Raw genomic sequence first — 15,017 nt, 5'->3', positions numbered from 1 at the left:
TACTATGGACAATGATGTGGCACTAAGTTATAAAATGGACATGTGTATCTTCTGTAACCCAGAACACTGTCTCCTAAATTCATGCAAAACTTTGGCTCATGTTTACTAGGAGCTATGTCCAGAATGACAGCATTGTTCATAATATCCACAAAAAAAGAGAGCTAAAATGTCCATGAGCAACAGAGTGTTCACTACACTCCTATTTGTGATTAAAAAAACTTTAATTATGTAACATCGATGATAAGTAAATGAGGCACAGTACATCCACACAATGAATTATCCCCTTCTTATGTACAAGGGCACATTCCAAGTTCCTCAGTGGATGTCTGACAACATAGGTAGTAATAAAACCCATGTGTACTATATTTTTTCCCTGCATATACATATAGTACAAAGTAGATACACTGGACAAAGGATAATTCAGATCCTACATGGGATGGAGGGACAAAGAGTGAGATTTCATCACACTACTCAAAATGAGAGAAGGTGGCTGTAGATAACAAACAATAAACTTACATTTCAAAAATCTAGATGAAAGTATTATGAAAGTTTTCACTATGAAGAAATGATAAATGAGCCAGGCCTTGGTGCCTCATGCCTGTAATCCTAGATACTTGGAAGGCTGAGATCAGGAGGACTGCAATTCCAACACAGGGCAAATTTGTGAAACGCCCATCTCAGCAGAAAAAGGGCAGGCATTGTGGCATGCACCTGTTATCTCAGCAACAGTGGGAGGAGTAAAATGGGAGGATCACAGTCCAGGCAAACCTGGGCAAAAAGTGGTATCTCCAAAATAACCAGAACGAAAGGAAAATATAATGGGAAAGAAAAAAACAAAAACAAAAAAAGAACTGAAGGTATGGCTCAAGCAGTAGAGCACCTGCCTCACAAGCATGAAGCCCTGAGTTCAAACTCCACTACCACCAAAAAAGAAAAAAAAAAAAGATAAATTTTGAGTAAATATGTTTAGCTTGAACATTACACATTGTATACATGTGTCAAAATATCATATTATCCCATTAATGTGTAATTTTTATGTTTCAATGTATCAGTTAAAAAACAAACTTAAATTTTAAAAAAGACTAAAAACTTTATTTCTAGAATTTTCCACTTAATAGCTAGACTGTAAGACTTATGTACTTCCTTTTTTTTTTTTGCAGCACTGGGGCTTGAACTCAGGGCCTATACCTTGAGCCACTCCACCAGCCCTTTTTTGTGGTGGGTTTTTTCCAGATAGGATCTCACAGACTATTTGCCCTACCTGGCTTTGAACCTTGATCCTCCTGATCTCTGCCTCCTGAGTAGCTAGGATTACAGGCCTGAGTCTGGCTTGTACTTCCTTCTTTAGATCTATTTGAACTCTTTGGCCTTTCTATAGGAATCGTATGGTATTGCCTTTGCATTGAGAAATAATGACAAAATTAAAATAAACAAATACAGGCCCAGCCACTCTCCCTCCCCTTAGCACTTTTCTGGGACTCACCTTCATCAAGTCAACAGCATCTTTTGCATCTCTTTCAAAAAAGTCCATTGGGAAGTCTCGATCTGGGGGTCTGGAATGCCCATATCCCCGAGGATCCCAGGCAACTACTGTGAAGAGCGTCTTACTTAGGCTCTTAAGCTGGGGTGCAAAATCAGTCTCTCCACTTCCTGAAAACAGACACTTAGCTAGACTCTGCTTTCATTGTACCAAATATACTGTTTTCCACAGAGTGGAAACAAAAGCACTAACCATCTCAAAGCTTTTGGTTTCTACTGAAAGTTAACCATCAGAACATAATCAGGAAAATAGTCTTGGAATGGTTGAATCCATTCATCCAGAGGTCAACTTCCTTTCCTAGTGGAGTCAGACTTGTCTCCGATCTCCCTCCAGTGGCTATTTTGAGAAGTACAGGGGCCCTGAGTCTTAATTTGGTCCAGTATTTTAAGCTTTTAAGAATTAATGGGGCCGGCCCGCCAGCACGCCTCACGGCTCCTGCTTCCCCTCCCTCCTTCTCTCTCTCACGCCTAGCACAATGGCGACGGCCGCGGCGGAGCAGCAACAGTTCTACCTGCTCCTGGGAAACCTGCTCAGCCCCGACAATGTGGTCCGGAAACAGACGGAGGAAACCTATGAGAATATCCCAGGCCAGTCAAAGATCACATTCCTCTTACAAGCCATCAGAAATACAACAACTGCTGAGGAGGCTATACAAATGGCTGCCGTTCTCCTAAGACGTCTTTTGTCCTCTGCATTTGATGAAGTCTATCCAACTCTGCCATCGGATGTACAGACTGCCATCAAGAGTGAACTACTAATGATTATTCAGATGGAAACACAATCTAGCATGAGGAAAAAAATTTGTGATATTGCTGCTGAATTGGCCAGGAATTTAATAGATGAGGATGGCAACAACCAGTGGCCTGAAGGCTTGAAGTTCCTTTTTGATTCAGTCAGCTCTCAAAACATGGGACTGCGGGAAGCTGCTCTTCACATATTCTGGAATTTCCCTGGAATTTTTGGGAACCAACAGCAGCACTATTTAGACATCATCAAACGGATGTTAGTTCAATGTATGCAAGATCAGGAACATCCATCGATCAGGACATTATCTGCAAGAGCTACAGCTGCATTCATACTTGCAAATGAGCACAATGTTGCGCTGTTCAAACATTTTGCAGACTTGTTACCTGGGTTCTTGCAGGCTGTAAATGACTCATGCTATCAGAATGATGACTCAGTCCTAAAATCCCTTGTTGAGATTGCAGATACTGTCCCAAAGTATTTGCGTCCTCATTTGGAAGCAACTCTACAGCTAAGTCTAAAGTTATGTGGAGACACTAGCCTCAACAATATGCAACGCCAGCTTGCCCTTGAAGTGATGGTGACTCTCTCTGAGACTGCAGCTGCTATGTTAAGGAAGCATACTAATATTGTTGCACAAACTATTCCTCAGATGTTAGCAATGATGGTTGATCTGGAAGAGGATGAGGACTGGGCGAATGCTGATGAACTAGAAGATGATGACTTTGATAGCAATGCGGTTGCTGGCGAGAGTGCGTTAGACCGAATGGCTTGTGGCCTTGGTGGAAAGCTTGTGCTACCAATGATCAAGGAACGCATTATGCAGATGCTTCAGAATCCTGACTGGAAATACCGGCATGCAGGATTGATGGCCTTATCTGCCATTGGTGAAGGGTGCCACCAGCAGATGGAAGGAATTTTAAATGAAATAGTGAATTTTGTTTTGCTTTTCCTTCAGGATCCTCATCCCCGAGTAAGGTATGCAGCCTGCAATGCTGTGGGGCAGATGGCCACGGACTTTGCACCTGGTTTCCAGAAGAAATTTCATGAGAAGGTGATTGCAGCTCTGCTCCAGACCATGGAAGACCAGGGCAACCAGCGGGTGCAGGCGCATTCTGCTGCTGCTCTCATCAACTTCACTGAAGACTGCCCCAAGTTGCTGCTCACTCCATACTTAGATGACTTGGTGAAACACCTGCACTCCATCATGGCGCTCAAACTTCAAGAGTTGATTCAGAAAGGCACCAAGTTAGTTTTGGAGCAAGTTGTGACGTCCATTGCATCAGTTGCAGATACTGCAGAAGAAAAATTTGTCCCCTACTATGATTTATTTATGCCATCACTGAAGCACATTGTTGAGAATGCAGTTCAGAAAGAGCTCAGACTTCTGAGAGGAAAAACTATTGAATGCATCAGCCTTATTGGTCTGGCTGTTGGGAAGGAAAAGTTCATGCAGGATGCATCAGATGTGATGCAGCTGTTGTTGAAGACGCAAACAGACTTCAATGATAAGGAAGATGATGATCCTCAGATCTCTTACATGATCTCAGCATGGGCCAGAATGTGCAAAATCCTTGGAAAAGAATTTCAGCAATACCTTCCAGTGGTTATGGGCCCTTTGATGAAGACTGCTTCAATCAAGCCTGAAGTAGCCCTTTTAGACACCCAAGACATGGAGAATATGAGTGATGATGATGGCTGGGAATTTGTGAACCTTGGAGATCAGCAAAGCTTTGGTATTAAAACTGCAGGACTGGAAGAAAAATCAACTGCTTGCCAGATGTTGGTTTGCTATGCTAAGGAGTTAAAGGAAGGTTTTGTGGAATACACTGAACAGGTTGTCAAACTGATGGTCCCTTTACTGAAATTTTACTTCCATGATGGTGTTCGAGTGGCAGCAGCAGAATCTATGCCTCTTCTTCTGGAGTGTGCAAGAGTCCGGGGTCCTGAATATCTCACACAGATGTGGCATTTCATGTGTGATGCTCTAATCAAGGCCACAGGCACAAAGCCGGATTCAGACGTCCTCTCAAAAATCATGCATTCTTTCGCAAAGTGCATTGAGGTCATGGGAGACGGATGCCTTAATAATGAACACTTTGAAGAACTGGGTGGTATATTGAAAGCAAAACTCGAAGAACATTTTAAAAATCAAGAGTTGCGGCAAGTTAAAAGACAAGATGAAGACTATGATGAACAGGTTGAAGAGTCACTACAAGATGAGGATGATAATGATGTTTATATTCTGACCAAAGCGTCAGATATTTTACACTCAATATTCAGTAGTTACAAGGAAAAGGTGTTACCGTGGTTTGAGCAGCTGCTTCCATTAATTGTCAACCTAATTTGTCCACATAGACCATGGCCAGACAGGCAATGGGGATTGTGTATCTTTGATGATGTCATAGAACACTGTAGTCCAGCCTCATTTAAGTATGCAGAATATTTCTTAAGGCCTATGCTGCAGTATGTATGTGACAACAGCCCAGAAGTCAGACAAGCAGCAGCATATGGCCTGGGCGTCATGGCACAGTATGGTGGAGATAACTATCGTCCTTTTTGTACAGAAGCCCTTCCACTGCTTGTAAGGGTTATTCAGTCTGCTGATTCTAAGACCAAAGAAAATGTCAATGCTACAGAGAACTGCATCTCAGCAGTAGGGAAGATTATGAAGTTTAAGCCTGACTGTGTAAACGTTGAAGAAGTCCTGCCACACTGGCTATCTTGGCTTCCACTACATGAAGATAAAGAAGAAGCTGTTCAGACTTTCAATTATCTGTGTGACCTGATCGAAAGTAACCACCCAATTGTTCTTGGCCCAAACAATTCCAATTTGCCCAAAATATTCAGTATAATTGCAGAAGGAGAAATGCATGAGGCCATTAAACACGAAGATCCTTGTGCCAAACGTCTGGCTAATGTAGTTCGCCAAGTACAGACTTCTGGAGGACTGTGGACTGAATGCATAGCACAGCTCAGTCCTGAGCAGCAGGCAGCCACGCAAGAGCTCCTGAACTCTGCTTGAAGGGCCTTAATACCACCCACCAGAAAACTAACTCCAAATAAACGTTTACCCTTTTGTTTAGGTTTCTTTGTTTTGTTTCTGAGCAAGAGAGAGCGTAGTGTTGTGTGTAGGCCATTCTTCTGGAGAGCCACAAGCAGGAGGAGCAGCCCTTTGTGCAGAGTGGAATTGCAATGGATTTCTATCAGACTACTGAGGGAGTTCCTGTAAGCCCTACGGTAGCACTGAAGAGTATTTTTCTATTGGTATATGCACCCACATGACGGGAAGGGGAAATAAAATTAAATTTTTCTCAGTAGAAATAAGGACATTTAAAAACAGCTTTAAGATCAGTTAATCAGCATAGATGTGTGTTAAAACAAATTGCTATACACCTAGTGTTCATTCTACTTAGAAATTGGAGTGTGAGTCTTTTTGTGGGATAAAAAGGAGCCTTCTGCCCAGCAAACCAGTAAGTGCAAAGATTGAAAAAAGAACAAGCATGAGGATGTCATATTTGATGTCACTTTGGTTCTTTTTCCCAACAGGCTTATGCAGTGACTCAGTTTGGAGGCTTTTCTGCTTCCAGCCCTTGAATGTGAAGTGTTGTTGGCATGTCTGGCAGTAGTCTCATTGACTCCTCAATAAATGGCGTCGAAATACAAAAGAGGCTTGTGTAAAAATTCAGTACTGTCTGGCTTGGATTCATTTTAATGTTTTTAATATAAGAATGATCTAATATTTTTTAAAAATAATATCTGTGGCTCTGAATGTTTTTCCCCTAATATTTTCCTCGTGCAATCCAGTCTTAAGCATCTAGATTTTACTGTCTTCCGCATTAATTTAAGCTAAGTTATTATACTTCTGTTCCCTTCACAATTGGTATCCTCCTTAAGGTTTGCAAATTCAGCCAGTAGTTTTTTTAAACTAGGATTGTTCTGGTTACATCAAAAAGATTGGCTTAGTGTTTTCATTGCAAATTGTAACTGCTGTAGAGCCACACACAACGTTTGAATTTTTAATTTTGCAATGAATATTATGGCTAAAACTTACTGAAAATTTCAGTAAAATGTGTGAATGTTCTTTCTTTATGTATTAACTTCATAGCAGTAACTGATTTGGTGTTGTTTCTTTAGTTTTCTTAGGGATCTTAAATAGATTTCTGTTGGAAACTTCAGTGTTAACGTTTTTATAGTTTGTACTAAATTTAACTGTGATATAAAAATGGATTTTATGCATAGATCAGAATTTAAAATTAAAGTTTTCTTTAAAAAAAAAAAAGAATTAATGGAATCTATGGAATCCTATAGAAACAAATCTACAGAGTATGGAGGCACTGCTCAAGCAGGAAAGAGCCTGCCTAGCAAGCATAAAGTCTTGAGTTCAAAACCCAGTACAAAAGAATGAAGGAAGGAAGGGAGGGAGGGAGAGAGGAAGACACCTACAGATACATTTCTGAGTTATTTTTCTTCTTATTAAAGAAATTACCAACAAATGAAACAAAACCCAATAACATACGTATACAAGTTATTAGGTTTGGTATAAGTTATTCCAAGTAGAATTCTAAAATCTCAGATGGCTTTTTACTAAGCTAATATGAATAGTCCTGAAGACTGGATTTTGTAATTATAATTTAAAAAAAAACAGAAAATAAGTAAAGCAGTAAAGTTGGGAGGGGGTGGAATAAATAAAATTAGGGGTTTTTTTTCATCAAAACAGTATAAAAAGCCACACTAACAAGAAAAACTATATTCTTGAATCTATGGTGGCCTTGACTGGCAGTCCCCAGCAGGCCACACGGTCACTAGATCTGTGGTACACTTATATCCACAGGACAGCATGGGAGGCCACTCTCCAAGAGCTCAGTCCAGTAACAGGTCAGCATTTACCTGTAAGTCAACTTGATTTCTGAGGACTCAGAGCTCAGGCCATGAATGGACACTAAACACTATGTCTGGTAGACTCGCTATACTAGAAAGGGTCTTTCCAGTGGTATGGGATCACCTAACATTATCAAGGTCCTCCTTGGAAGGTACTCCTCTCTCAAAAATCAGGTGAATCATTCAGGATACCTCCCTCCCCCCACCCAAAAAAAATCAATGGATTTCCAGCCTGTATCTACTGCTCTCACACACGAGTTTTTCTTGTGTCCCCAAGCCAGAGGGACTTGTGTAAGGAACTACTCTGAAAGAGTGGCAAGAGGTAGAGAGATGGAGAAAAAGAACAGACTGAAGGGCCAACTTCCCAAACAACAAGACATTTGTTTTCTGTATACATTGGACTTGAAAAATCAAAGCCAAGAATACTAAAACCTTACACAAGTGTTTAAGGAATACATTAGTTACTAGTATGTGATACCTGAGTGGCCTAACAGGGAGGGAAACTGGGTACTGGAGAACAGGATAGGAGACTCACTTTTACATTTTTTTAAATTTCTGAATCATGCTAACATAACAAAATTTAAATTTAAATTGGTAACATAACAAAATTCAAATTGATAAACGTTTTATACATGGCTAGTGATTACAATACTAAAATCATGAAAATCTAACTTTCTAAATTGTTCTCACAGATGACTTCAGTTGGGACACTGCCTACTAAAGTAACTGTACTCCTCCATTACAATAGCTTCAGGAAAAAGGGGTAACAAATGCCATCCAGACAAAGACGCCTCACTGCTGCTGCATCAGCTGACACCTGCTCAAGTAGAACTACCAATTAACTGAAAAAGTTAGCACTTTACTTTTAGAACAAAGAAGCAAGTCACAAGGAAGTAGGTATGGACTGGGATTATTTAGCTAAATAATAATTTTAAAAAGCAACAATCCTAAACTCCTTAAACTAAGGTTTAGATGTCCAGGGCTTTTCCCCCTGGACTTTCTACATCTGATCCATTGTTCTGTAAAAAAAGGTTGAGATCTAGTGGGCTTTACTATGCCCTACACATTGAGAAAGGGTAATATGCTAATTTGATTTTCAGAAAGACTTTACACCACTGAGTATGGTAGTACACTTCTGTAATCCCAGCACTCAGGAAGCTGAGGTCACAAGTGTGAGGCCAGTACATCTCTCTACATAGAGAGATCTTGTTTCAAAAAAAGGACTTTAAGCTTTTTTTTTTTTAACCTCTTATTTCAAGCGACCATGTTAACACTCAAAGTCCCAAACTGGGATGGCTGGTCATTAACTTTCCTTTGTCTCTCATCTTCCCCTTCTTCCCACACCCCTTTCCTTGACCCCATCACCCTCCTAAATTATAGGAAACTGGGTGATATGCAATGTACTCACAGGGGAAAAAAACTGGGTACTTAGTGGAATAAAAAGTACACACAAAAAGTGGTCTACTTTTCTAAATCATTCAAGTGTGATTGTAGCAAATATCCCTTAAAATATTTCAGCAAAGCACTAAGATAAATAATCAATACTTGGCATCTGGTATTGTGACTGCATAAGAGAGAATATGAGCATGAAAACACATTCCATTAAAAACATTCAGACCTAGCATCCCAGGAAGCAGCAGGACTGCGTGACTGCCATCTCCGGTCAGCTGATAATGCAGGTGGACACCATTTACAGCCACTTTGCCAGAGGTTACCGCTGTGCTGGAAGAAAAAACAATCCTGAAAGAAACTCACTTAGCATGCCAAACTTACAAGTTGAACATGGCAGACTGCCCTTACATGCAAGCCAGCTCCAGTGCCCCTCAAGCTTCCACATTGTTGTGATTTATACCTCAGCCTTCTGATCCTGCACAGTGACATGTTGCATCTTTTGCAACAGACTGCAACGGTGAACTGTGTCTTCCTGTTTGAATCGGAGGCACCCAGCCCGGGGCTCACCCGTCAAAAGCACTGAGATACTTGCTGAAGTCAGTAGTCATCCATTATAGGCCCAGGGCCCTGGGAGTGGGAAGTTAACAGTACCCATGTGCAATGAAATGTGAGAGCCAACACTGTGAGAGCCTGGAGCCATTTCTCTGCACCCAGAAGATCTAGAGCAGCTACAAGGACCTTCAGCAGCCTTGGTGATACCCCAAGGATGAGCCTGAACCTCGGTAGGACCCTGGTCCTGAGGGAAGGACCTGATCTCAGGCTGTTCTTTAGGTGCACGGTTTCTTGAGTCACCTGGTCAGCTGCAGAGGACTCTAGCAGGAACACCCACTGCACTGACACGGCCTTGCTGGTTAATAGGCAGATATATTCCTGTGTGGACTGGTAAGGAGTCACGTCCATAAGGCCCCCCTCTCAAGAGCCTCTCGCCATCCAGAATCTACAGGACACTGCTTGGCCCAGCACAAGGACAGTGCTATTGCCAGTGTTTATCCTGTCTGAGGGGTGTGTGTGCTATGCAGGTGTTCTCTCCTAGCTGCTCATTTGGAAGCTCCAGAAGAGACTGTCCAAGGAGATGCACCAATATGGCCTGCACCGGGGCTCCAACAGCCTCCCTACTTATCTGCCAGACAGAGGACAGTGATCCATCAGGACACAGTCACGGTGGCATGCCAGGACAGATGCTAGTAGGAAACACATGACTACCTCTGTCCTTGGTCTAAATGATAATTGAGAGGCAGTACTTTTGAAAAAACAAGGTCCTGTTCCTCTGTCAGTTTCATCTGATTTGCCAACTTCAAGTAAAGAGCACAGGGAAAAAATTGTGCTGAATATCAGTACATCGAATCTTAACACAGGACTTCTGGGAAACTAACATGGAATTGGCAAGTAAGAAGGCCTGAAATAATATAAGCTTATTATCTACAGAAATAGTCCTAGAGGAGCAATAGTAAAGCCATTATGCAAATAAAGATTCTAGGAATAAAGACTCATTTCAGCACGCTCCATTGATTGGTGCACCTGCTTCGCTCTACTCTTAGCAGGAAGGACAGAGGATTTGCTCTGCAAACCCTCGGGGCGGGGGAGGGGCTGAGTTATGACTGAGGGAAAGAGCTTGAAGCCTGGATGGGATGAAGGTGCCCACTGGCACAGACAAGGCTCACAAGAGCAGCAAGGCGCCCAGTACCACCGATTCCCTTCATTACTCCTCGTGCGCTAGAGACCTGGCAGGGGCTTCTGTTCCTGCAGACCAAGTGCATGCTGGTAAAAGTCATCTCACACTCTGGACCTAACACGTGATGGGAAACTCACCCCTGAACTCAATGCACAAAGCCCTCTGCTTTTGGAACCAGGCGCTGCTGCCAGAGCTCTCTGCAAGTCTACATCTCCCTGGGCACTGCTAGCAGGCTTCTTTCCTGTGGCTTCCATGTCCATTTCCAAGTCTCTTCTGTGAAGAACCTAACTTCCCTCTGCACTCACTGTACCTATTTGATTTCCCCTTCCAAATGTCCTTTTTCAATTCTCACCATCCCATATTCACTTGACTGCCTAAAAGGAGGATAGGGACAAAATTGGGTGTCTAGAGTTGGGCTTAATGGGAACTTGTGTTGGGGAAGGGTTTTCAAAGGCAGAGGACCTGGAGGGTGGCTTCAGAGGAGAGACAAAAAAAGATGATGTCAGGGTTGCATATGTATCTGAGAGGGAAGGAAAAGTAATTTTTGTGGTGAACATCTGACAAAAGATCAGGGGAGAGCATTTCTGTCAGATAATCTGTCATGACCAAAGGCCCATGCTCAACAGGGCAGGTATGATGGCAGTGAGCCAGGATTGGCAAACAGTGAAACTTGGCTAAGGGGAAAGAAAACTCCACAGTTCTTTGTCATCTCATACTGCAGCTGTCCCACCAAAGGGACCTGCACCATCCCTTGGGGTTAATGGAGGCTGCCATACCTTTCATGAATCTGCAGGGGGTGGGGTGTGAGTGGGAATCTGCAGGGGGCGGGGATAGAGGACCATTTATGAACAAAAGCAAATCAATTTCAAACATAAGGGAAAGGTTAATTTGAAAAATAACAGTGTTTCTAAAAGATGATTTATTTCCACAGAAATACAAGAGCCCAAATGAGCAAAGAGCTTTTGCTCCAGCTTAATGAGGTGTCTTAGAGCAGCACTCAGGCTTGGACTTAATTGTGGGTAGGCCCTGCAGACCAGAGCTGCCATGACCTAACGTGCTTCCTTCTGGAAGCAGGCAAGGAACACCACAAGGGTCCTGGGGGTGCGGAGCTGCTCCCCTTAAAGAGGGAAAGACTATGTGGGGGCGGAGGGAGGCAAGGACATCACAACTTGGGGAAAATAATTAAACTAAATCCAGTGTTTGTCGCTAGCTGTCAGCACTCTGTCTGCTGAGACCTTTCCATGCCATTACTTTCACTGAGGTGCACATTAGGTTTGATCTAATGTTACCATGGAGGAAGTGAAGACCAAAGATCAGGTAGTCTGCCGTGCCAAGAGGAGCACCTGAAGTCAGCCTCACACTTCGCTTACTGATAAAAATGGGGCTACTGAACAAGACACACTGTTGCTTTGAAAGTCCTCAAGTTTATGCTCAGCTATTTTTTATAAAGTAAGCATTAACTCTAATACTGTGCTAGCTAGCCCCAAGGCTTGAATTTGTATGAGTTTTGATGACTTATTTTTATCTATTTTATTTTATTTTGGCAGGACTGGGGTTTGAACTCCACTTCAGGCTTGCAAAACAGGTGCTCTATGACTTGAGCCACACCTCCAGCCCATTTTGCTCTGGTTATTTTGGAGAGAACTATTTGCCCTGGCTGGTCTCGAACTGCAACCCTCCTGATCTCAGCCTCCCAAGTAGCTAGGACTATAGGTGTAAGCCACCAGCACCCAGCTTATTTTTATTTCTTGAATATATTATACTCTTACTTATATATCCACTATTTCACACCTGCTAATTACTTAAATTTATTATGTTTTAGGCCTTTCATTCATGGTTTCAAATCCTCAAACTCTGCAAGACAGGAGGCTCAGAAATGTTAAATAACTTGTCCACATTCACACAGCTAGGAAGTAGCATTAGTACAGATAATAATTCAAATAGAACTCCAGAGGCCAAGCTTTCTCTCTAATCTCACGGCTGAACAGAGTCCCCAAAGGGGCTCAGGAAATGGGGTGCCATTCAGTCTGACTGACAGATAGGACATGGTGGCAGGCATGGGGAGAAGGATGGGATCTGATTCTCTGACAGGGTATCTCGGGATTGCACTCAGAAAAAATTTTCAGACAAACTGTTAGATTCTGTAAATTATTAATATTGTAACTCCATATACCATACTTCAGCGGGAAAAACTTTTTTTGACCTGACACAGGAAAAAAAATCACCTTTGAGATTATGAAACAATAAAAGGGTCAAAGTTCTAAACTGCAGACTTAGAAGTTTTACCACACAATTTGGTCATAGGTTGGACACTGGCTGTGCTGAAGCAAAGATTTTTTTCAGGGCTGCTTTTACCTACTGTCACCTCATTTCAAGATTAACCAACAGCACTGCTTGTTTTCAGATTACATGGCACATCCATTTCCAAGTGTATTTATAACATGCCAGTACAAAATCCAGAGAAACCTGTTTCTCCAAGAGGTTCTAGGAAGAATGGTCTATAGTGCAGCTAAGTGAGTACCGCCTTCCTGCAACCAATAAATAGCCGATGAGAGTGCCACATGGGTACAATCCCTTCCTGCCAACAGAACACTGGATAAAATACCCATTTTTCACTGCTGACTTATGTAACTGCAGCCACTGATATGTTTTCCCACCTGCATCAAAGTCCTGAAAAATCTCCTAACAAAAGTAATGAAAGAACCCCAAACCAATTACAAAACGCAAAAGCTGGTCAATCACATTATGAAAATTTAAAAAGCTGGTCGCATCAGTCCTCTCGTGTTCTTCCAACTTAGGTTAGACATTTCTTCATTAGCTCAAGTTCTAAACGCCAGGTAGCTATCTAGCATTTCAGTTTTTTCCCTGGTCATTAATGGAAATGACCCATCCACAGTTAGCTGCATACACGCATTGTGTTTGTGTGTGAATGTGTATAAGTATGTGTAGGCATGTTATGTAAAGAATGAATAACTGCAAACTTCAGGCTGCTCTATCCACATTTTCTGCCCCAAAACTCTTAGGACCACGACACAGCAGGTCAAAGATGAATCTAGTTTTTTGTTGCTGCTGTTGTTTTATCTGAAGTGGGGGAGGAGGGGAAGGGAGAAGAGAAAAATGCAGATTTCTGGACATATCCACGAGCTAAGTGAGAGCCATCAGGCTCGGGATTTTGAGTTTTCACAGGTGATGCTCTCACACATTAATATTATAAAAGCACAGGGATCTGGGATCCCGCCGCTTAAAGCGGGATCCACAGGTCCCCAGGGCGATTCTCTCGTGCATTACTGTTACAATGGCCACGAGACTTGGAACTAGCCACTTAAAACGGGACTCCAGAGCTAACAGGACATTCTCGGGCTGACTTCTGATACGGACGGGAGGCAGGGTAGATTACGGCCTCGCGCCCCTCTGGTGTGCAGTCTGGACAAAGCGCCCCGCAGAACAGCGAGTCAGGAGCGCGTCCGAGATTAAGGGCAAGTTTATCCCTGGGTCGCTTTCGTCCGCACTGACGAGGCTGAACGACGGCCCTAGGGCTCTTAGGTTCCAGGGTCACACAACCCCGGCCAGGCGCACCCGCGCCCACCGCCCATCTGGGCCGACGCCCCTCCCGTCATCCCCGAGCGCGCGACGCAGGGGCTCCCCGATCGGGGGGTGCCATTACCCGAAGGCGGCCGCCGGCCGAGCCCGGGTCACGTGGATTCCGGGCTTCAGGGGCGAGAAGAGTACCCGCAGTGGCCGCGCACCGCGACAGCACACCACAGCCGCCATCGTCCCAGGTCTCGCCGCCAGGAACGCGCATGCGCTGACCCCAGGGTCACCTCGAAGCCCCGCCTCACCCGAAATCTAGCCCCGCCCCCCGGAAGTCACGCCACGCCCTCGGCCCCCTCCAACGCTGTGCTCAGTCCCCGGCCTTCCTTGCCTTGCTAGCAATTGCCAAGGTGACCAAAGGCATGGGAAAGTGAGGCTGTCTTGCCATCCTGCCCTCCTCAGACAGCATCTTAGAAGGAACTGTGACGATGTTATCCACCCACCCCCATCCTGCTAAAAGTGAAATGGAGTACATTTGCATTTTTCTGTATCATTCATTTGTACCCCTTAGGATAGTTACTATAAAAAATCCCAGAAGTTAGTGTTGGCCAGGTTGTGGAAAAATTGGAATTCTTGTACACTGTTAGTACACACCTGTCATTCCAGTGATGCGAACCATAGCACCACCAAAAAAAAAAAAAATGAAGTTCACAAAAGGCATCCCCCAGTGACCTACTTCCTCCAACCAGACCCCATCTCCCACCGCCTCCCAATAAAGCCATCAAAGTGTGAATCAATGCTTGGGCCACACAGCTGAAGAGTAGCATTTGCACTGCTTAATTTCACGATATTGTCTTGGACTATCACAAATTACAGATCTCACTGTCAGCCCTTTGGTTTCTTTGTAATCAGCTGCTTCCAGAATCTTGGACATTTAAACTACTTTTATTTACACTAGTACTATAATCAGAAAAACCTTTCTTTATAAATAACACACTAAGATGTACTTCAAAGTATTGTTTAAAACCTTCTGTGAGAAGAGCTCCTTTTCTTATTCCTGAAGTCCTGACTTCACGACAGACTAAAGGCAAAGACTATGGCCACAGCAAGAGGAAAATCTGTGCTTAGAACCAGGTGGGGACCATCTGCTCTCGCACGTTCCAGTCTGAGTCTCCCTGCTTACTCGGTTTCTGCCCA

The 15,017-nt window shown here is 43.3% G+C and overlaps 1 protein-coding gene and 1 pseudogene across 3 annotated transcripts in view; one reads left to right on the top strand and one right to left on the bottom strand.

Moving 5' to 3' along the window:
• The window catches only part of Bphl (biphenyl hydrolase like), a 32,642-nt gene extending 18,544 nt beyond the window's left edge, over positions 1 to 14,098 (bottom strand). For all 3 annotated transcript variants that reach the window (XM_074082978.1, XM_020183387.2, XM_074082979.1), the window contains exons 1-3: positions 13,954 to 14,098; positions 8,784 to 8,887; positions 1,484 to 1,650 (exon numbers count right to left, since the gene is read on the bottom strand). In XM_074082978.1, the coding sequence (XP_073939079.1) occupies positions 1,484 to 1,650; positions 8,784 to 8,887; positions 13,954 to 14,060 (378 nt within the window). In that variant the 5' untranslated portion in view covers positions 14,061 to 14,098. The remainder of the gene's footprint in view (positions 1 to 1,483; positions 1,651 to 8,783; positions 8,888 to 13,953) is intronic.
• Positions 1,961 to 5,369, top strand: LOC109698926 (importin-5 pseudogene; annotated as a pseudogene).
• Positions 14,099 to 15,017: the final 919 nt, after the last annotated feature.

The sequence above is a fragment of the Castor canadensis genome, chromosome 8 (assembly GCF_047511655.1).
Source record: "Castor canadensis chromosome 8, mCasCan1.hap1v2, whole genome shotgun sequence".
Taxonomy (NCBI): Eukaryota; Metazoa; Chordata; class Mammalia; order Rodentia; family Castoridae; genus Castor; species Castor canadensis.
The sequence above is the reverse complement of the archived record's forward strand: the minus strand, read 5'-3'. Positions and strand labels throughout refer to the sequence as shown.